At 54.1% G+C, this 22,735-nt stretch overlaps 1 protein-coding gene across 1 annotated transcript in view; it reads left to right on the top strand.

Annotated features, from left to right (window-relative positions):
- Positions 1-1,769: 1,769 nt before the first annotated feature.
- Ajap1 (adherens junctions associated protein 1) overlaps positions 1,770-22,735 on the top strand; it is a 112,235-nt gene continuing 91,269 nt past the window's right edge. The window contains exon 1 of the mRNA XM_032893722.1: positions 1,770-1,887. Coding sequence (XP_032749613.1) covers positions 1,859-1,887 — 29 coding nt within the window. The 5' untranslated portion in view covers positions 1,770-1,858. The remainder of the gene's footprint in view (positions 1,888-22,735) is intronic.

Raw genomic sequence — 22,735 nt, forward strand, 5'->3', positions numbered from 1 at the left:
AGGGAGGCCTCACCCCCTCCTAGGGGGCCAAGTGCTGGGCTGAAGTCACTGCTCTCAGCACCCTGGCAAGACCACAGTTGCCTCTCTTTACCTTCCCGGCTCTGACTCTCATCTCCAAGCAGGAAGGCAGCTGACTGCAGCTCATTTCTAAGGCCCTTGACTTTGCATTTCTTCCCCACTGTGCGCGTGGAGCTGAGAGTTGGGTTTTGTCCCTATAGTTCCTCAGGGACTAGGCAGTTCTGGCCTCCGTGGGAGCCTCTGCTTTATGCCACTTCTGTCAGAGAAAGGGGACCACAGAGCGCCTGCCTTTCACTAACCGGTCATGCAGACACAACTAACCAGGTAGGCACCGGGGAGTGCTGGGTGGGAGAGTGGGCACGATGTCTGGGAGAGCCAGGTTCAGAACTCTATGGCTCTGAGAAGGCAGCAGATGCCTTAAGACCAAGAAGGCGGGGGAACTGCGCTGGAGACTGAATAACCGGGCACAAGCATGCTCCAACCAAACGCTGAAACTTCATCTGCCTGGAGAGAGGCCAGGCCCAGGCTGTGGGGAGGACTCCCAAAGGAGGACCTTCCCCAGCCCCTCGCATTGCCAGCGCCGTGCAGCTCCGCAGGAGGAAACTTTTCGCATAGCCTCAGCTCCCAGGTCCCAAGAGAACGTCCTCTCCCCCAAATCAGCCCTCTGCGTTCACTGGGCGTACTTAGAACCGGGTCCGAACCTCTTAACTGCTTCGCATGCCATCTGGTTACCGTGGCAACACCATCCGGCGGCGCCCGGCGGTCCAATCGGAGCCTGCGGCCTCTTTCGAGCCCTACCCAAGGTGGAGACCCGGACGCAGCCAGGGATGGGGAAGGGGTGGGCCCGGCTCTTATCTCTGGCGCCGCCCAGGCCACTCAGAGCCCAGGTCGCCAGTCCGGCTCGAGCGAGGTGGGCTGACAAGTCAAGCGGGCCGGCCGGGTTGGGGGCTCTGACTCCAGGTTGAGGGGCGGGGAAGGAGGGTGACGTGAGCCGGGCCCGGCGGGCGGAGTTGGGACCCGCTCGCCGAGGCGGGGGCGAGCGCTCCCGGAGGCAGACGCGCAGAGGGAGGCGGCCAAGCGGCGCGGGCGGCTCTGCGGAGGGCGCGGTGGGCGCGGGCGGCGGGGCCCGGATCCCCGCGCGCCTCCTCCGCGCGGCGGCGCCGCCGCGCGTCCCCACGCCCCGCGCTCCACGCTCCCTCGCCCCGCGCCTCCTCTGCCCGCCTCCTGGCAGCCTCAGGGCCGCGGCTGTCTGCAGAGCGAGCGCTTAGACGGAGCTCTCGGGCAACTTGATCAGCGTCGGAACCCGGGACAGAAGCCCCTCGACCCGGAGGCGCGTGGGAGCGACCCGCGTGGGCCAGAGGAGCGATCCTCTTAACCCCCAGGCGACGCGGATCCCAGCCTCGCAGCTCCGGCTGCAGGCTAGATCCTCGCACCGCGCGCGGAGCCGCCGGCTTCGCTGTCCGCCGCCCGGGAGGACGAAGCCCTGCTCCTCGGACCCTCGCTGCCCGAGACAGACCCGGAGAGCGCCCGCCTCGCCGCCGCCTGCGCCGTGTGGCCTGCGGTGGGGGCCCCGCGCCCCAAGAGCCGGCGGGAGGATGTGCGTCCCCGCGGGCCGGCCCGCCTGAGCCATGCGCCCCCTCGGCGGCGGCGCGCCGGCCGGCATGGAGCCCCGCGCGCGGCCGCGCTCTGACTCGCTGTGCGCCCCGCGGCCGGCGGGCGGCGGGCGGCGGCGGCGGCCCGAAGCCGAAGAGCGGCGCCACGGGACGGAGCGAGCGGGCGCGGCGCCGCGCAGATGGCCGGGGCAAGCAAGGTCTGAGGCTGGGTTCCCTGAAACGTGACCATGTGGATCCAACAGCTTTTAGGACTCAGGTGAGCGACCGGGCTGGAGGCAGGGTGCGTGGGGGGTGCGTGGGCGCTGGGCTGGGGCTGCTGCTCACTGTTGCAAACCGAGGCACGGTTTCTCGCCTCCCCGAGGCGGCCCGCGTGGTGCATCCGAAGCCGCGGAGCGCGGTCGCCTGCTGGCTCCTGAGGCCGGACAGGGAGCGGCCCGGAGCGGCCGTTCTCTTACGCTTCGCGAGTCGAGTGGGGTCGAGGCAGGGGCGCTCGCCCCAGTAACCTGGCAGCGGGGCTGGCCGGAGAGCCCGCGGCTCGAGGCGCCAGCAGCGCAGTGTCCTGGCCGGCGGCCCCGGCGCGGCTCCTCTCCGGAGCCCGGCGCGAGTTGCGGGCCCGTTGGGCGCGGCGGACTCGGGGGCCGGGGCTGACGCTGGAGCTGCCAGGGAGAGCCACCGGCCCTCCCAGTTCTCGAGCAGCTTTGCCGCGGAGTTGGAGGAGCTCGGAACCTTACAGCCGCTCCGTCAGCCCTTCTCTCAGTTCCTCGGGGCCCTGGACCCCTGAACTGGTATTTAGTAGGAGCACAGCTGCCGACCCAGCTGCTTTGGGGTGACCTCCGGGCAGAAGGTCGCACGCAGCTGGCGGACAGCTGGGTCTGGAGAGCTTTTGGATTCTGGAGGAGTGATAGCAGACAACCCCCTCTAAGCACCTTTCACAGGCACACAGGGCTTTTCTGTGTCCGGGACGTTAGAGCCTACAGGAACTCAAGCCCAACGCGGTTACAAGGCGGGCCAGAAAGACCCTTCTCTGCAAACTTTGCCCTCCCACCGAGTCTCTCAGGCTTCTCTGGATCCTGCCTTGGGGTGCCCAAAACGCAGTTGACCCTTTTGCAGAGCAGACTGTCTAGTACCCCTGCCCCTATGTAAGGGGTCTCTGGCCAGAGCTGCTGTGCCTGGGTCGGGATTTGGGACCCAGGTTGAACATCACAGATGGAAGCTGAGAAAGACTGCTTGCGCTTCTAGTGTTTGTCCACTGGGATGCACTGCGCTCCCGTGTTGAGGATACAAGGGGTCGTTGGCTGCTGGAGCAGGCTGCCTCAGCCATCCACCCCCACCAGCATGAAGCTGGGGAGAAAGTGGGGCCAAAGGAGGGAGGAACATGCGCGCGACCTGATTTTGAGAAGTCTGAAGGAGACTGGCATGAGAGTGTTTTCTAGCTGTCCTTGATTTGCGAGTGAATTTGGCGCCGGGGAATACATGCTGGTCAGCATCATTTAGTGAAGACTGTCACACACACACACACACACACACACACACACACACACACACACACACACACACGTCATTACTGCCATCCCCTTTCCTGGTGGCTGGGTTTGTTTGCTTGTGCTGTGGACTTTAAGGGGTTAATCATCAGGCTGATCGGTTCCCTGTGGGTCACTGTCTGGGCCTCAATCCATCGGTGGGCTGTGCTAAGGTTTAGGCTCCCGCAATTCTGGGGTGTGGACCAAACGAAGCAAGGACAGCTTTTCTGATATGAGCCCGATCTAGATGCCTTGTCTGCCTGTCTGTCTGTTTGTCTGCCTCCCCTTCTGCTCCGGACTGTCCCAATGCTCAGCTAGATTCCCAAGGCTTCCAGGGCAACCCAGTGGGATTCCCTCCCTGCCCAGAGGCAGCTTGAGCTCCCAGACCTGCAGTCTGGCACTTGCTTGCCGGTGGTAACTTACCTGTACAAGTTGTTAGGCTAGAAGGGTAGTGCCTTTTGATAACAGGGAGAGAACAAATGCCAGGCATAGAAACCTCCTTTGGGGGCTCAGAGTCCACATTTACCACAGATCAAGAATAACCGTGCAGGCAGGGATACGGCAAGACTTTCAGAAATGGTTCTGTTGCTGATTTTGAAGTTTGGCCTTTTAGGATCTCTCCCTGACGGATGTTGGCATGTATGATCTTCTATGCATAGACACCCCCCCACCCCCGAGGAAGGGCTGCTGCTCTCTGCAATCCTAATAGGAGAGCTAGCCCTGTGTTTGTATCAGAGGATCTAGATGGTTTTGTTCCCTGGACAGGCACACGGAGCCCGAGCCTAGGAGTTACACTTTTCCCGTGTAGCTTTTCATCCTCGTCTGCAAACTGCTCCCCCACTGCTCATTGGCATCTTGCTGCCAAGCTTTGTATCTGGTTAGGACAGGTATCCCCTCCAGCACTCGAGGTGGCAGAAGGCACCTCACCCTGCTTGGGAATAGGAGGCTCCCTGCAAGCTGAGGGAAGGGCTTCCTTGCTCCCACTTGCACCCAGGCTTGGCAACTTCTTCAGTGGAGCCGAGCTCTACACTGAGCCTCTCGATGCTTCAGGAGCAGAGGCCGTTGGAGTTGGATTTGCCTGATTTTATTTATTTATTTGCTTCTGGGAGTTGTGTGGGGGCTTCCTTGGGTCCAGAGAAAGGCAGTCCCTAAAGGAGACCTGAGGCTTGCTTAGCTGTCAGGTCTCTGAGCACTTGGGGGTGGGGGGTGTGCTTCCTTATCAGGCAGCCCAAGTCCCCAGGTCTGGCTCTGATTTCCTCTGAGTCTGACCTGAGAAGACCGTGACCTCTTGGGGTTGTGTGGAGTAGCTGGGAGCAAGCATCCACAGCTCCTGGACCAGGTAGACAGTCACAGACTCAACCCCGGTCATGTTCCTCAGAGCCATCATTGTCCCTTCTGCTAGGGAGGCCCTGAATACATCGAGAACACAATTCACAGTTTTGTCAAGCCTTCCCTGTGTGTGCTGTGTTGTGTCTGGGCTTCCCGGCAGGGATCCACGGGGCTGCTGTCACCAGCCCCAGCTTAAAGTCCCCCGGCAGCTGGGACTGCTCAGCCAAGCTTTAGTGGATGGAGTCAGCGCTGTGTCCGCAAACACTGGGCACCGGGTGAATGTTGGCTCACTCTCCTTTCCAGCTGCTGTGGCTAAATCGATTGCAACTGGAATCCGTCTAGGGTCAGAGGCCGTGATACTCATCTGGATAATAACTCCGGACTAAACGGCAAATCTGGAAGGTGGCGGAGTGCTTCCGGCAACATGGGCGCGCACCCCACCCCTCTCTCTCATCCTCGGGCCAAATGCAGGAGTTAGTAGTAGACGCCCCCTCCCTGCCTGTCTCTATTCATTTATTTATTCCTCCACTTCCTTAGCTGCTTTTCTTTGCCTTGGGGGAAGAAGCAGGGCGTACAGCTCACAAGCAGCTCCAAACCTCCCTGAGATGTCTACCTCTTGTCCCTAGACACCAGAGGTGGTTGGCCAGCTTGCTTATTCCTCTGTGGATCTGCATTTCTTCCTATCTGGGATCGCTTGGGGGTTAGCCCCCCCCCCGGCAGCCTCAGGGTCATTTTTGACCTCAGCCAAAGCAGGGTGTTTGCCAGACATTGCCTTGAGCGTTCTTTGGGAAATAAATGGATGTTCAGAGCATGCTGTGGAAGCCTAGGGTCCCATACAGCCTACAGATTTGCAACCCCCAAGCTGTGGGTCTCCTGAGCTCGAGACTTTTCTCTAGGGGTTACTGGAGAGTCACGTGGTTTCGATACACAGTTGCTAGGTTTGCTTCAAAGGGTTACAAGTCAGTGGAGACCGAATTGATGTAAAGATTAGCTCAGAAAGCCAAATATATCCTTGATCTAGATTCCTGCGTTTGAAGTCTGGCTGGAGAGGGTTTTGCTCGCCTCCTGCCTGGCAGACCTAGGGGGGAGACAGGCTAGGGGTTTGTGAGACCAGAGCAGTGGAGTGCGAACCAGGCTCATTCCTCCTCAGAGACCCCTTCCAGGAATTCAAAGGGGCTGGTGACTCATGAAGTGCTAGTTGGGAGCTGTTATTACATAACTCAGCTGAGCCGCCTGGAATATCAGTCAGGCCACAGTGCGCCCCTGTTAGAGCCTAGGGTCCTCTAGTGGAGCTCATGTCAGGGGGAGGGTCCGACCAGCTGTAGGGATTGGTCCAGTCGCCCGAGGACTCTCACCATGGCAGCCTTGGTCACCCAGAAGTATGGGGTATTTCTACAGGGTAGGCCATGAGAGCTTGCTTGGGGACCCCTAATAAGTTTGCTAAGTCCCCCGCTGAGGACGGTCCCCCACCTCCACTGGAGCAGGATGGTTGTGATCGAGCTGTGGGCAGATGGCCTGGTCTAAGTGGGACAGGCAGGTGCAGGGAGATAGCTAGAAGGCTCTTCTGGCCCCTCACTTTTTGCAAAGGGTTCCCAGGATGATGCAGAAAGCCACAAATCCACTCTGGGTCTGCAGGATCCCCTAAATTCTTTACCAGCGAAGAGGCCAGAGCAGAGAGTAGTGTTTGAAAACGGCCATTTGCAAGAGTCAGGTCCTTTGCCCCTCACACCCTTCCCCCCTCCCCCTCTATCCTTCCCTGGGTTGGGGGTAGGTGAAAGGAAGGGAAACATGGCTTCGATCAGCAGAAGGCCACGTCTTCCTCCTTTATCCCCTCCGTTCCATGAAAGAGTTGGGTGCAGAGCTGGGATCTGCCTGCTCATATGACATCTGTCACTTCCACCTCTCTTGCTGGCTTGACGATCTTCTTGGTCCTTTGCCAGATGCTTTCTTGGGGACTGACCTAGGAGGGATAGGGTCTACACCCTCTGGTTTCCCTCCCCCAGTCTGTTGCTAGCTTTCTGGGTGGTTGCTAAGGCATGGTCCCTGAGTCTGGCTGGCTGCTGTCTCAGGGGTGTCACCTCTGCTTATATTTACCCCAGGGGCTGCTGGGACAGGACCAGAGCATGCACCTCGAAGTGGGGACTGTTTGCAGCAGAGGGAGGCAATGCCATGTAGACAGGCTCAGTGACACAAGCATAAACATCTTGGTTTGTGCTGGAGGGGATGCCCAGGGTCCACGGGCTGACGGCCTATCTCGTTCCTCATTGCTTCCTGGGAAGATCGCATGGGAAAAGCCTGTACGAGCTTAAATGTGTCAGCATGGCACAGTGCCCCTATTTTATCAAGTCCCACTTTTGTGCTTCCACTGAAATCCAGGAGAGAGTTTCCAGCCTTAGGCTTAGACATCCTCCCGCTCCAAATAGATACCACTGCTTCAACCTGGCTTATTGGGGGTGAATCATATCATTGGATTTTTACCATTAGAGACTCCTTTGCCTTAAAGGTTTTTTATTTTATTTTTTTTTTTATTTTTCACAATTAGAATACAGCCACGCTCTCAAGAACAACCCCTTCTAGCTTTTTCATCATCAGCTCAGTATGCCGAGAGACAGTATCAGACTTCTAGCTGTTTGTAGGGGAGAAGAGAGCATGGAGGTGGTGTCTGTCTGGCAGTGGGGTTGGGGTGTGGAGAGAGTGCCACTGAATGAGGAGGGGGCATCCTGAGGGGCGAAGGGGAGCCACGAGGGGCGGGGTGAGCAAACACGTTGTCTGGCGTAGCAGTCTGCAGGTGCCTCTTCTCTTTCCTTGTCTGCAGCTTGGGCCAAGATTGTTCCTTTTCTACCCGTTAAGAACATAGGTCCTCATCTGGATTTGTGATCAGCGTATGTGTGTCTATGAGTGCAGTGGAGGCTGGGGGGTGGTCACTTAATGAGCTGTGGCCAGTACACACCCAGAGTGCCTTGCTCTCTCTGCCAAGCATGTGTAGTAGAGTTGTACTGTACCTGAATGGTGTTTGCCTGCTGCTCCCAACGCCTCCTGCAAGGTAAGCACCAGCTCTGGCCTCACCTGCATCCCACCTTCCGCCCAACACTCGTGGGTCTCTTGCTCTTGACTTGTGCATGGAGGACCAGGTACCCACAGTCCTTTGCCCTCAGAGTCGTCGCTGGCTGCCGCCGCCGCCGCTCAGATAACTGTCCTGCAGAGGGTCAGGACACGAGACGTGGGATGAACAGAGACTCTGAAGTTTTCATTAGCCGCGCTAAAATAGGAGGTAGCCACTACGGATCCATTTGGTTTAGTCTAGAAAAGTAGGATTATGCCATGGTGTGTCGACGTAAAATCCCAGTTGTGACTCTGTAGAAATCTCAAGCGAGGTGGCCGTTGCCCCTCTGAGAACACTGATGGCCACGTGGGGCTAGGGGCCATTGTGCAGGACGTTGGCTCGGTGAGCATACTCCCTACAGAAACAACAGATGAGAGGAAAGTAATTTTCTCAAAGCCTGTCCCCTCTGCTCTCAAGCCTGCCGCTAAGACAGAGCTGACTCAGTGTTGATTCCATGGCCAGTTCTGGCTACAGCCCTCTTCAGCATTGAGGGACTCCCGATGGGCCCTAACTCTGTGTAGGCTGAGGCTGTACCTCAGTAGCCTGGAGGCTGGGGTGGCTCCGATGTCTTTAGAAGTCCACAGTCCAGAGAGTGGAGCTGCTGAGCCAGCTGAGGCCCTGAATGTCTCTCCATCATTTTGAACAGTTTTCTAATTCTGGGGACCTAAGGACAGGTTGTCTCTCACTTGTGACAGAGAACCTCCTGAAGCCAGGGTGCAGTGGTGGCTGCTGGGAGAAAGAGTAGCAGGCGAAGGGCTCAGGTTACCAGGGAAGGGTGAACTGGCCCCTGTGGGAGACATCTTCAGCATCCTCCTGTGGTGTGTCCACACAGCACTGGGTGGACCGTATGTCTGCTGAAGTGATTTATATGGCGTGAGGCTCAAGGACCTCAGGCTGCCTCTGAGATCTGCAGGCCCCATGGGTCTGTCTTATTCTGTCTCTACACTCAGTGTCCAATAGAGTGCCACCTGGGGCTTCACAGAGGAGGAACACTGCACCAGAATTGTGTGTGTGCTTGTATGTGGTGTGTGTGTGTGTGTGCTTGTATGTGGTATGTGTGCTGTGTGGTGTTTTTGTGTGTGTTGTATGTGGTGTGTGTGTGTGTTTTGTGTATGTGTGTGTGTGTGTGTGTGTGTATGTGGTGTGTGTGTGGTGTGTATGTGGTGTGTGTGTGTGCTTGTATGTGGTGTGTGTGTGTGCTTGTATGTGGTGTGTGTGCTTGTATGTGGTATGTGTGTGTTTATATGTGGTATGTGTGTTTGTATGTGGTATGTGTGCTTGTATGTGGTGTGTGTGTGTGAATGTTTGTATGTGGTGTGTGTGTGCTTATATGTGGTATGTGGGCTTGTATGTGGTGTGTGTGTACATGCTTGTGTGTGTGCTTGTGTGTATATGTGTACGTGGGTGTGCTTATGTATATGTGTGTACTTGTGCATGTGTATGTGCTTGTGTGTTTGTATGTCTGTGTGTTTGTGTGTATGTATGTACGTGTGTGTGTGCTTGTATATCGCTGTGTGTGCTTATGTGTGTGCTTCTGTGTATGTGTGCTTGTGTGTCTCTGTGTGTGGGTCTATGTGTGTATGTGTGTGTGTCTGAGTATGTCTGTCTGTGTGTCTCTGTGTGTGTATGTCTCTCTGTGTGTGTCTCTGTGGGTGTGTTGGGGACAGTGTGTGTCAGATCATTTGTCATTAATGTCACCAGTTTTCAGACCCTTCTCCCCCAAGAAGGAGACTTGAGCTATGCCAAGATGGAGTCTAAGTAAGATGGTGTGATGTCAGCCATGCTTACATCCTGTCTGCTGCTGGTGACAGACAGGGGTCTCCAGGGGGATGGTGCGCTAACTCCTGGCTGGGCCCAGCTTCTATGAGGTGGAGAAGAACATACTCGGTGTCTGAAAACCAAAGATCCCACTGAACCACAGGGGTCATTAGTGGCCACCTCAAGTATTCAGATAAAGAATTTGGGTTGCAGGGAACCAGACGGGGGACTGTGAGTTTTGAGTCCACCAGTTTCCTTAGCACAGATTCCTCCCACGAGACCTAAACCCAAACTTGTGAAACTTCAGTCTCAGAGGAGCAGCAGGTCACATGACTCTGCTTGGCATGCAGCTCAGAGTCCATCAAGGAAGGCAGAGGACTCCCGGATGCTTGGGGCTGTAGGAGCAGAGTGTCACTGGAGGAGAGGCACGCAGTACACCCGGTCTGTGGAGGCCATTTTTGTGCTGTTTCCAGCAATGTCTGATTTAGAAAAAGTGTAGGCTGGAGGGAGGGCCAGGGGTCTCCGCAGAGGCAGCCCAGCATCTGTAAAAGGCTGTTGAGGAATGAATGCTTTCAATTCATTTTATGAAACATTCTGAGATCAAAGTCAAACAAAACTCACACACATATCCCTACAGACTAATAATACCCATGAAAACGTACAAAATATCCTTAAAAAAAAACAGATTTACTTTATGTGTGTATGAGTGTTTTTTCCCTGATTGTAAGTAAATACACCACTTGCATGCAGTACCCAAGGAGGCCAGAGGGTGGCGCCAGGTCCCCTGAAACTGGAGTTACAGATGTTTGTAAGTCTCCACCTGGGTGCTGGGAACTGAACCGGGGTCCTCTTAATGGCTGAGCCATCTGCTCCCACAAAATAGTCTTAGTTCAATATCAGTAGATCAGTGTCATCGGTAGGCTTACAAAAAGGTCACAAGAGAAGCGAGGGGTTCACTCTGCAAACGCAAGGATGGTTGGACACCATCACCTAGTGATGCTGCTGTAGGAAAAAGCCACATAACCATCTCAGTGGGCACAGAAAATGAGTTTGATAAAACTCAACCAGTTCTCATGCCAGCTCTCAGAATAGGAGCAGGTTTGTTTGTTTGTTTTTGTTTTGCTTTTCCTTAGTGGTGAAAAAAAAATGGCTCCCTTTCTTCTGAGACAGGACAACTGAACAATGTATGTGGTGGTCGCACTGACTGGGAAGCGTAGCCAGTTCAACCCGGGAGGAGGAGGAAATGAAAGGCAGGCAGATAAGGGGAAATGGTGCAATTGTCTGTGTGGAAAATAGTATATAATTACCGAAAAGCAGTATCTTAGAACTCCGGAACAAGTTCTGTAAGGTCGCAGAAAACAAGATAAATACACAAAAAGTCAATTGTATGTTTGTCTATTGGCAGCGAACACATGGAGAAGGTAAGAAACTCGATGCTGTGAGTTTCCCAGTATACTTTCTCTGGCTGTGAAGGACGCCAGGGCCAAAAGCAACATCAGGGAAGGGATTCATTTCATCTTACAGATCACAGTTAACCGTGGAGGGAAGGTGGGGCAGGAGCTCCAGCAGGATGAGTCAGAATGGAGGAACACTGCTGCCTGGCTTGCTCCCTGGTTCATGTTTAGCTACCTTCTTACATATCTGCCTGGGGCGGCACCCTGCAGAGTGGCCTGTGCCCTCCTACACCAATCAGTCAAGAAAATGCCCCATGAACGCCACTCTGAAGGAGGCAATTCTTCAAGTGTGGGTCCAGCTGAGATCTCTGGGCTACATCAAGCCGACAGCTGAAGCTGAGTAGGAACCTGTTACCAGCTCTGACAGATGCTGAGATCATCCTAAGAGACTGGAAGACCCATTTCAGCTCATAGTTACAGAGCTTTCAAACCAGGGTCATGCCATCTGTTGGTCTAAGTCAGGGGTTACAAGGAGACCATGGCAGGAATGTGGCAGGATAAATTGCCCACCCACCTCATGGCAGTAGGGAAGGGCTGGGGGCCTAATACCTACCCTCTTCCCTACTGCCTACCCACCCCAGTGGCCTAACTTCCTTCCACTGCTCCAGCATGCAAGGGCCAACTGCTTCTCAATAGCGTCATGGGATGTCAGCCACACCTTTGACACATCTTGGGGACACATTCCAGTGGCTCAGAATGAAATGATTGTGGATCTATCTAAGAAAGGAATTGATATTGTATCTCTCTGTCCTGAAAACTATGCAGTACCATTAGATGAAGTCCAAGAAGCCATTCCTGAGTGGAGAGACTTACCGTGTTCATGAATCAGAGGACGTCACTCCTCTCCAGGCTGATAAACCTTGTTGAGGAACGTTCTTATCCAAAGCTCTACAGAAGTTGTGTATCACTAAGGGTGAGGTTTGCGTGTGAAGCCAAAGGAGTTAGGTTACCTGACGGTGAGACTCACCATATGGCAGGAGTGGTGTTTGTGAACAGGGAGACATGTTGGTCAGGGACACAGAGCAGATTCAGGAGTGGAGCCTGAGTCCGTGCCTGGCTAACTTTTGACAAAGGTTCAGTGGCGGGAAGATTGCTTTTTCTCCAAACGGGACTAGCGCAGCCACACACCGAGGGCTGTGAAAGAACACAGAATCACAGCTCTCACACCCTAGTAAGGAGTCGACTCGGAAGCTTTACAGAATTCGGTGTCAAATGCGAACTGTAGACTCGTAGGAAACAAATTCTTCTGGATGTGTCTTCACACCTAACACTGAACACATGACCCATACAAAGACAAACCAGATAAATTGAACTCATCAGAATTTGAAGTTCAGGAACTGAGGAGGTGTCCCAATAGATAAACTTTTCACTGCTGGTGTGAGGACCTGAGTTTGGATACCCCAGAAACCATGTAAAGAGCTAGGTATGGGGATATGGATCTGTGTTCTGGGGCTGGGAGTGTGAACCTGTGTTCCGGTGCACTGAGACACAGAGACGCAGAGACAAAGAGACACTGAGACAGAGAGACACAGAGATGCAGAGACAAAGAGACACTGAGACACAGAGACACTGAGACACAGAGACACTGAGACACAGAGGCACAGAAACAATGAGACACTGAGACACAGAGACACAGAGACGCAGAGACAAAGAGACACTGAGACACAGAGACACAGAGACAGAGACACTGAGACACAGAGATGCAGAGACAAAGAGACACTGAGACACAGAGACACTGAGACACAGAGACACTGAGACACCGAGACACAGAGACACAAAGGCACAGAGACACAGAGACAAAGAGACAGAGACACAGAGACAGAGACACAGAGACAGAGACGACAAAGAGACACTGAAGACACAGAGACACAGAGACACAGAGACAGACAAAGAGACACTGAGACACAGAGACACAGAGACACAGAGACACAGAGACACAGAGACACAGAGACACAGAGACACAGAGAGACACAGAGACACAGAGACACTGAGACACAGAGACAAAGAGACACAGAGACACTGAGACACAGAGACACTGAGACAGAGACGCAGAGACAAAGAGACACTGAGACACAGAGACACAGAGACACAGAGACACTGAGACACAGAGACAGCCCAGCAGCCCAGCAAGCTCCAGCCTCAGCCAGAGACAGACTTTGGTCTCCATGTGAATGCACACATGTACACACACACCCATGCACATGTGCACACATACATGTAAACACACAACCCACAACGATTTATAAAGACCATGGGAGAACTGAAAACAGTCACAGAAAGGGAGTTGGTGTTTGTCAAGGGTTACTCTGCTTCACACAGAGCCTTTGAACCTAGAACAGCACGGGCACACATAGGCAGTGAGCTCACCCACAGGTGAAAAATGTTTACCTGACCCCAGGGCCCAAAATAATTCACTCGGGGAGCCTCGAAGAAAGTACACAGGGAAACCCCAGGCAAGACACACTGCCCAGCCGTCAGAATGGCTAGCTTAGAAAACACACTTGGCCCTGCCAAATTCTGTCAGGGATGTGGAGAAACCGGGCCACTCTTGCAGCGTGGACGGGATGCTGTGGCTGTGCTAAGAAGGTCTCAGCAGGGTCTTCCGAGGTTAAACACCTGCGCCTGCCACTCACCTGGGCCCCTCACTCTTCATATGGGCAGGAACGACCTGCATGCAAGGGTTTGTAGCTGGTCAGTGTGCAGCTCCAATGGGGCTTCCAGTGGGCCACCAGCTACACAGGCACATCCACACACAGATTAAGGCTTGGTGGCACAGAGATAGGACTTGTGAGGATGCACCCGGCAGCCTGCAGGGATCTCCAGGGGCTGAACCACTCCCAGAAGGATGAACACAGCAAGAGCCCTAAGCGGCCACTGGCAAAGCTCTGGGAGTGTGGTGGCCGGAGTCCTGGTTTCTGGGGGCAGAGGGAGGGTATTGGAAGTGACGGTGGGCATGGTTTACCTCTGTCTGAGTCAGTTACCTGATTGCGTTATTTACCGTAGTCTCTCAGGATGTCACCAGGAGGGAGAGCTGGGTAAGGAGTTCATGGGAGGTCACCATATTTCATGTGGCCATGGCTGAGAATGTACGGTGAACTTAAAAAGAAGGCGTTTAATTAAGGAAAGCAAGCTAATGCTGTTTACTCTTGTGTGGGAGACCAGCACCTGGAGATGGTGTGCGCCTGCGTGCTGGCCTCCTCCAGGACCGCAGATCTGCATATCGTGGTGGTGGTTGGTGGTGGTGACTGGGAGATGTGTGTGTGTGTGTGTGTGTGTGTGTGTGTGTGTGTGTGTGTGTGTGCGTGCATGTGTGTGTGTGTGTGGGGGGTGTTGCTTCTTTACAAAGCTGGCTGCAGATCTGAGCTGGAGTGGGCCCCAGTGTGGCTACCTCAGAACTCTGAGTGGAAGATGGGGCGGGGTCCGTGAGCCTTGGCCGGGGCTGGCTTTGAGATCCTCTGTCTGCCAGCGGAGGAGGTAACAGGTGACCTGCTGCATAAGGACAGGATCAGAGGAGCTGTCCGGGTCCTTACGTAAACCAGGTCAGCTCCGAAAATAGAGCAGCCATTTTGGGGTCAGTTCTGCCATCCCACATAGGCTCCGGTGTTCTGAGAGCCGTCTCGGTGATTTAGAGACAGACATGAAAACTGCCAGTGTCTTCTTTGCGGTTCAGTGAGATGAGGAGGTAGTTGGGATGGGGCAGAGGCTGGGCTGGCCCCGCTACTCAGGTTTCGATTCTAATATGAACAGACCGTGCCAGGGGAGGGAGTCGAGCAGCACAGGCCAATTGAAATCAGGAGCCGAGCAAAGCTCTGCCTTGGACTCGGCCCTGGGCTTTGGTGACCTCGTCTGCTCCCCATGTGCAGACACTGAGACATTCCCGCCTTCTGCACCCTGGTTTTGTGCCCAGGTTCAGTGAAGCAGACACTTGATCTACCTCATCTTAGCCCATCCTCCTGGTGCTCAGGCCCTCATTCCTCCACAGGAAGAAACAGAAGCAGAGAGAAGCAGGTTCCTTTACCTAAAGTCACACAGACAGCGAGTAGAAGAGCTTGGGCTTGAACCCAGCTTCCGAGGACCACAAGGTTCACTGTCCCTCTTACCTCAGTGCCCTGTGGCCTTTGTGCTTTATGTAAAATCTGTTTCTCAGTCTTTCCTTTAAGTCAGCGTATCGGCCTTTAAAGAAAGGAGAAGAAAATAAATAGTCAGAAAACCCCAGCTGTGGTGACAAGTTCCTCAGCAGTGTGGACGTAGCCCCAGGTGCAGCTGACACTGAAATCTCAGCTCTCTCACACCCAGTGTTCAGAGAAATGCTCTCAAAATGGAAGATTATTTTGCATCCTCTGTGTGTGTGCGTGCATATGTCTGGTGTGTGCATATACCTTTCTGTGACACAGACACTATTGTCCAATCTATTTAGTAAGTAGAAGTAATCGTCACCACATCTGGGAGGTCCCTCGCGGGGGACTCACTTGTGACATGGTGCACGTCACACAGATACCATGAAGCTGTGAGGTTGGCACTCGACACATGGTGCACAAGGCTGTCCCTTCCCGGTGTCTGTGTGCTTAGAGCACATTGTACCCATTGTGAAATCCCTAGGTTCAGAGCACTCATCGGCTCACTGAACTGGGCTCCCGTCTCTACAGCTGGGTGTAGCACAGTCCCAGCCCTGGCAAGTTCCCTGCTGCTATGCCTGGCTACTCTGGACTTCGGCTCCTCCCCTGACAACCTCTGACCTGTCTGTCTGTCTGGATTCCTCTGTCCTGAGATATCCTGCAGGCAGAATCCTTCCTGTGGGTTTTGTATCTGTTTTGCTTTGTTCAGCCTTCAGGTCTCAGGATTTGCCCATGTGGAAGTGTGTTGCTTTCACCCCCTTTTTTATTATTGAGTAATATTCCACTTTTCTGGACATGCCACAGTGGGTGTCTAGTCACTATTTGTATGTGAGTCTGTGTGAGCATTGCCCTTACTGCTTTTGCCTCCATTGTGTCTGCACACACACATGCATACACACACACAACACACACGCACACACATACACTCTCACACATGCACATGTGAATACACACATGTACATGAACACATGTGCATACATGCTTTTACATATGTGCATGCATGGAGACATACACGCTCACATACACACACTTAGGCACATAAACTCCCATACATGCGTGGTCTCACAGACACACACACATTCATATACACTGTCACATGTACATGCAAATGCATACACACTCATATGCTCACATATGCACACATGCACATGTACATGCACACACACACATACACTCTCACACACACTCTCACACATGCACAGAAACAACCCCCCACATGCACACTCATGCACATGCACACATACCCTCACACATGCACATGTACACACACACACACACACATATACACAATACACTCTCACACACACACATAGAGACACACACAACACACACACACACACACACACGCATGCATGCATGCACACACACACACTCCTGCACCATGGTTGCCTGCAGAGGTCAGAGAGGAGCCTCAGTTGTTGGTATGTCCCATTGTCTGAGACGGTCTCTTGTCTACCGCTATGCACCAGGCTACCTGGCTGCCAGCATGTGGAAATTCTACTGTCTCCACCACCCAGCCCTGCATTGGCGGGCTAGGATGACAGACACTGCTGTGTCCACTTTGGCGTGACTTCTGAACTCAGGTCCTCATGCTGTGTGGCAGGTGTCCTAGCCAGTGAGCTGATGCCCCAGCCGCTCCACTTCGTAATGGCAGATGTGGGAGCTACAGCGCCTCGGGAAGCTCTTAGCGTATGCTCAGGCTGATGGGGAAGGCATGGTGTTAACTCCTGGCTGGTCTCTGAGGAGACGTGTTCCCTACCGAGACTATTGTTTACTTGTCCATTTCTCCTCCCATAAACATTTATTATGTGTGCCTCCACAGTGCTGTGTGTTGGTGCACTTAGTCAAGGACAGAATTTTCCATTCTCTTTGGTACAGCGACGCTGTGGATGGGGACGTTTTGGCTCTTTAGAAGATGGGCTCTTGGCCAGCGTGATGCTTGGCATTGGAGAGGAGGTGCCGTCGGGGTCCCATATGGGGTCCAGTGGTCTCCTCCGTACGATTGAGGGCAGCATGGCTTGTGGGAATGGAGAGAGGATGTTGCACATCCCCTGCCACCTCCTGGGACCCTCTGGGACATCTGTGGGTATGGAACATCCCACAGCCAGGGCCATTATTTAGATGCACAGTGTGCACAGCAAGAGCTCCAGGCAAGCCCAGGGAATGCTCTGCCCTGTGTCTCCCTGCGGAAGGACACAGAACCCCAGACAGAACTGTCCTTGTGGGAGGCAGGGGCTGAGAGAACCCACTGTTGTGAAAGGGAGGGGGAAGTTGACAATCACCCTTCTGGAAGGACAGGCCAGTCCCTTGGGAGCTGTGGGATGCCGGACACACAGGCTGTGGTGGCTTTCCTGGACTCGGTTCTCTGTCAGCTCCACTGACCAGCCTCCTCCTCAGCTCTGTGCTGAACGGAATTCTCAGTGCATGGGCTGCGGGGAAGGTTGCTGGTGGCCGTTGGTGACTCTGGGTGGCCTGAGTGGTTTTGCCTCTCTGGGAGGACTATGTGTGGTGCACACTGTAGTCCTGAGGTGATGCTCTGCAGGTCCTGCTAGCCCGCGTGGCACTGGGCTAAATGGCCGCCACATTCTCAGACTTCATCCTCAGCACCTGCCAGTCTTGTTAGTGGCATTGCTGACCTGAGGCATTTTCCTTACCCCCTTCCCAAGGAAAACCATAGAGGCTTAGTGACTTATGCCAGGGCCACACAGCTAATAAATAGCCCGTGATTTAGTACCAGACGGTGGGCTCTGGTTCCTGTCCTCGACTCTGGCGTCCTGTGTTTTAACAGACTTCCTATTGGATTTTTAAAGCATTTGCAAAATTGAATGCCCAGTGGGTGGAGGTAAGCAGCCACGGATGGGATCTGAGTCCAGCATCCAGGGCTAACTCTCTGTGAGTTCCGTGCAGAACACACATAGGCCTCCAGAATGTGCAGGTGAAGAGGCAGGCTTCCTGAGAGGCACTGGAGAACTCGTGTGACTCCTAAGGTGGCCCAGGTCCCCCAGCAGGGCCTGGTGTGAATCACAGCAGGCCAGGAAGAAGGAGGACCCCACTGCTCTTTCCTGTGCTGTGGCCACACCCCTCCTCCAGGACCACTATGTCCTGGGTTTGGAATGAATGTGCTCCCGACCCAGATCAGAAGTAGCCTGGGGGTCGACCAGTTGACTCTATAGATGGGCAGATTCAGCTAGGATTACCTGAGTTTTCCAGGCCCTATTTTTGACAACCTTCCTCTTGGCCCCCCTCACCTAGGTCAACAGCGACTCCCTGTTGTGTGTTCAGAAAAACATGTCACCAAAAACCAGCGCGAGGACTTCTAGGAGACTCTGGGACTTTATGGTTCTGGATAGGGTAGCCTCTAATTTGATGTGCAACTGAGAACATCTGATTCTTCTGCCTTACATCTGAGTGCTGGGGCTGTAGGCCCATACCACCATACCTTGACTCCAAGGTGCTAGGGACGGCGGCCCCGGGCTTCCTGCGTGCTAGGCAAGCATTTCACCAACTGAGCTACGTTAAAGCTCAACAGCTTGACATCGTTCACAAACGTTTTTCTGTATGGGTGTTTTGCCCGCGTGTATGTCCATGTGCCGCTTGACTTGAGTTCGGTATCAGCAGAGGCCAGAAGAGGTCATTGGTTCCCCTAGAATGAGAGTTATAAAGAGTTCACACGTGGGTGCTGGGAATTGAACCTGAGTCCTCTTCACTGCTGAGCCAGCTCTCCAACTTCACAGCTGGATATTAAAAGATTTATTTATTTATTTTGCGTGTACGAATGTTTGCATGCGTGTGTGTGTGTGTGTGTGTGTGTGTGTGTGTGTGTGTGTGTGTGTGTGTGTGTACACCATGTGTGCCTGGTCCTTGTGGAAATCCAAAGTGGGTGGTTGGAGTCCCTTGGACTCTTACGATTGGCTCTAAGTCCCCTGAAAGAGCAGGCTGTACCCAAAACCACTGAGCCATCCCTCCAGTGCCACAACTGTGTGTGTGTGTATGGACATTTTAGAGTCCGTTTCCAGGTGGGTCTCTGCATCGGAACTTGCAAGGGACGTCCTGCATTTGGAGGCAGCCTGTGTGGGTCCTCCACGTCTGGATCGCCAAGGGCCAAGCTCTCCACAGGATTATGTTAACCTCTGTGGTGAAGATCCTGTCTCCAGCCCGTGCTCAGCCCCTGCCCTGCCCCCTCTGTTCTGTAGAAAGTTCCAGGCTGTGCTTAGCTGCCGAGAAGCCCTGTGTTTCCTGCTGCTGGATGCGTTCGATTCTTTAGGGAGCCAATTATACAAGGAGAGAGCAAGCATGTTTATTTTTACGACACTGTTTCAAAATCCCAGAAATTGATGATGGAATGGCCCCATTAGGTTCTTGGTGCTGTGGCATGGTTACCCGCAGGCTTCCTGGGCCTTTGCCTGGTTCCCAGGGCCTAGTCTGAGCTGATTGGTGCAAATCCAGCTCAGGAGGTCAATTCAAGCCCCCGCTGAGGGCTCTGTTTCTCCCCCTTAGCCTTCCCAGCCATGTCTGAGTCTCTCCATGGAGAGACAGAGAGGCAGGCCAGAGCTGGGTTTGTACTAAGGTGGGCTAGCTGCAGGCCAGGCCTCACTGGTAGACTCTGCCTAGGGAGAGTTGGGGAGCTGTCTTGTGCTTGATTCCATGTGAGCGCAGGGGGAGGCAGTCTAGAACCATGCCCAGAAGTTCAGGAGACCCAAGGGCTGGGGTGGGGTCAAGTGGGATGGCAGGTGCCAGGCAACAGGACCAAGCAGGACCCAGCCTAGGAATAGTGAGGACAAGTGTAGAATGGAGTATCATGAGAGAAGCCCGGGAAGGCTGGAGAGAGAGAGGAGGAAGAGAAGAGGGAAGAGGGAAAAGGGCTCTTCAGGCAGGGAGGAGAGATAGAGACAGAAACAGAGAGAGACAGAGACTGAGACACAGAGAGACAGAGAGACACAGAGACACAGAGACTCAGAGATACAGAGACACAGAGACAGAGACAGAGAGATGCAGAGACACACAGAGAGACAGAGACACATACACAGATTGATTGATTGACTGATTGATTGATTCTATTCCTACTTATTTGGGAAGGGCATCAGGGACTCACAGACCCAGGCCTTCCCTAGTGCCCCCACATGTGCAATATCTCCTGGGAGGGGAACCAGGTCCATCTGTCCCCCAAGGCACTGGTGGGAGGGGCTGCAGAGGCAGTACCCAGATTTCCCCACTTGGTCCTCGAATTTGGAGCAGTGAACATTGTGGGGAAAGACTCCCGATTTGTGTGCTCATAGAGGAGGAGAGGTAGACGGCAGGATGAGGCACAGGGAAGCTTGAAGCAGGCCCTGGGATCCAGAGGACTGAGGCCTGGCCAGACTGTGGGAGTTCCACCTTATTCCAGCTCAGCGGGCTCTGCTGCCTCCCACTCTGGTCCCCAGTTTCATATTCTATACCTGTCCCCTGGGTTATCCTCCATCACCTGCCTCAGGGATGTCACCAGTCTGCTATCCAGAACTCAGGTGGTCGCCATGCCAAAGCTTGTGAGTGTAAGGTTGAGCTCCTGAGGTGACAGCCACCATCAGGAGTCGATGGAAGTCTCTAGAGGAGCTGGGCTAGCAGCTTGCACCGTCTCTCTGTGGGGCCGGACCTGTGCAACAGTGAGGTTGTTGTTCTCAAGGGAACCACGTGGGAGAGTGCGTCTGTGCTAGGAGTGTGTTAGGTGACTGCGTTCTCGTGGATGTGGAGAGTGTGTGTGTGTATGTGTGTGTGTGTGTGTGTGTGTGTGTGTGTGTGTGTCTGTGATGTGTTAGGTGCATGAGTTCTCATAGGTATGGAGCATGTGTGTGTGTATGTATGTGTGGTGTGGTTGGTGTGTGTGTGTATTGTGTGTGTGTGTGTGAGTGTGTTAGGTACATGAGTTCTCATGGGTGTAGAGTGTGTGTGTGTGTGCGTGGTTGGTGCGTGTGTGTGTGTATGTGGAGTGTGTTAGATGCCTGAGTTCTCATGGATGTGGAGTGTGTGTGTGTGTGTGGGGGGTGTGGTTGGTGTGTGTGTGTAGTGTGTGGTGTATGGTTTGTGTTGGTGTGGAAGAATGTATCTGTGCTAGGAGTGTGTTAAGTGCATGTGTTCATGTGGCTGTGGAGTGTTGTGTGTGTGTGTGTGTGTGTGTGTGTGTGTGTGTGTGTGTGTGTGTGTGTGATGTGGTGCCCTGAGAGTTAGGTTGTGAGGCACCACTGAACTTGAAAATCACCGGCTCCTCTACTTCCGCTCTCTCCATTGCAGCTGCCCAGCAGTTCAGATACTTTAATTAACAGACTCTCTCAGCAGTCCGATGAGGTCAGGGAATATCATTAGCCTTACTTCACAGATGGGTAAACTGAGGTGGAGTTGGGCTAAGCAATTCTCCAAGGTCTTGCAGAGTCAGCAGAGCAGACCCCGCTGATGCTGCCTAAAGCTGGTGCCGTCCACCACAGTGCGGCTGGGAATCAAGACCTGCTGCTCTCTGTGCACAGCCCTGAGGCCCGGGGGGCTGGAGCCTGCCCTGGCTAGGCTTGTGAGGCCCTGACCTGCCTTGGTCACTCTCACACTGTGAGAGAATGGAGTCCGTGCAGACTCTGGGGTTATGGGAGCAAGTGCCTCATGCTTGCCTCCTCCATCCCCCCACTACCCAAGCCTACTGTTCCAAGCCGTCCTGGGGTAGAATGGCAGAAATCTGGGTCACACCAGGTATGATTTATGACCATGATAACAGGCATGTTTGGGTTCACAGAAAGGACTCAGAGTCGTGAAGAGGGACTTGGATCTAGCCAAAAGGAACAGGAACTCAGCTCAACTAATAGGAAGGACCCAGGCTTAACCAACTGCGAGTCCGTGTCCCTGTTGAAAGTGTGTGTGAGCCCCAGTGGCCTATAGCTTATCCCCAGTCCAGTCCCAAACCCTTTTGGCCGCCTCACAGGTGGTTCTGCACCCTTGAGTGTTACTGTAGGCGTTTTGTGTAAGTCTTGGGCGCCCTTCTGGCTCTGGCCCCTCTCACGTGGCACGGCGCTGCACGGTGCTTCACGCACACTGGAGGAAGAGCTTCATGCTTGCCTCCTGCCCGTCTGCCTCTCTGCGGTCTCATACACCCCTTCACTGCTGGACAACCAGCTGTGCTGTCTCTGGCTGTTTTGAGTGGCGTTGCAGGAGACCCGTGCGTGCAAGCATGTTTTTCTGTTCGAAATTCTTCTTCGAGGAACTCACTGCTTTTCTCGTTGCTGCGACCGAATACCTGAGAGAAAAACAAGGAGGGGCTCGTTTTGTTCACGGTTTGGGCGAGCGCCATCCACCGAGGAGGAGACCCTCTGGAGGAGCATCCAGGAAACTGGGTACAGACTGGAACCAGGGCAGTATAAACTGCCTTCTGCCAGCCAGGCCACACTTCCTGAAGGCTCCACAGAATGGTGCTGTAGGCTGGAGCCTGAGTTCGTAACATGAGCCCATGGGTGCATTTCAGAGCCACAGATCAGCAGGTCATCCTTGGCTTCTGTCTTGGGTGGCACCGGCCTTGCTCGCCCAGGCAGTGCCTGGGCTCTTACACCCTCCTCGTGTGTTTCAAGGTCTCTCTGAGCTGCAGATAGAGCATCCACCACTCCACCCGGGGACTGGAGGTTGGTGACTTCCTGGAGCATGTGATTCTGACCAGATCCCTGGGCTGCCCCACTGAGAAAAGCCCTAACCCCTGAGCAGGCACAGCGGAGCACAGGTTCAGAGTGGCCTTCCTGTCCCTCTTCTTACCTAACTGGTCCCCTGAGAGGGAAGCAGCATTTTCATAATCTCTGTGCTAAGCAGGGATTAGGAGACATTT

Source organism: Rattus rattus, chromosome 1 (genome assembly GCF_011064425.1).
Source record: "Rattus rattus isolate New Zealand chromosome 1, Rrattus_CSIRO_v1, whole genome shotgun sequence".
In the NCBI taxonomy this organism is placed as follows: Eukaryota; Metazoa; Chordata; class Mammalia; order Rodentia; family Muridae; genus Rattus; species Rattus rattus.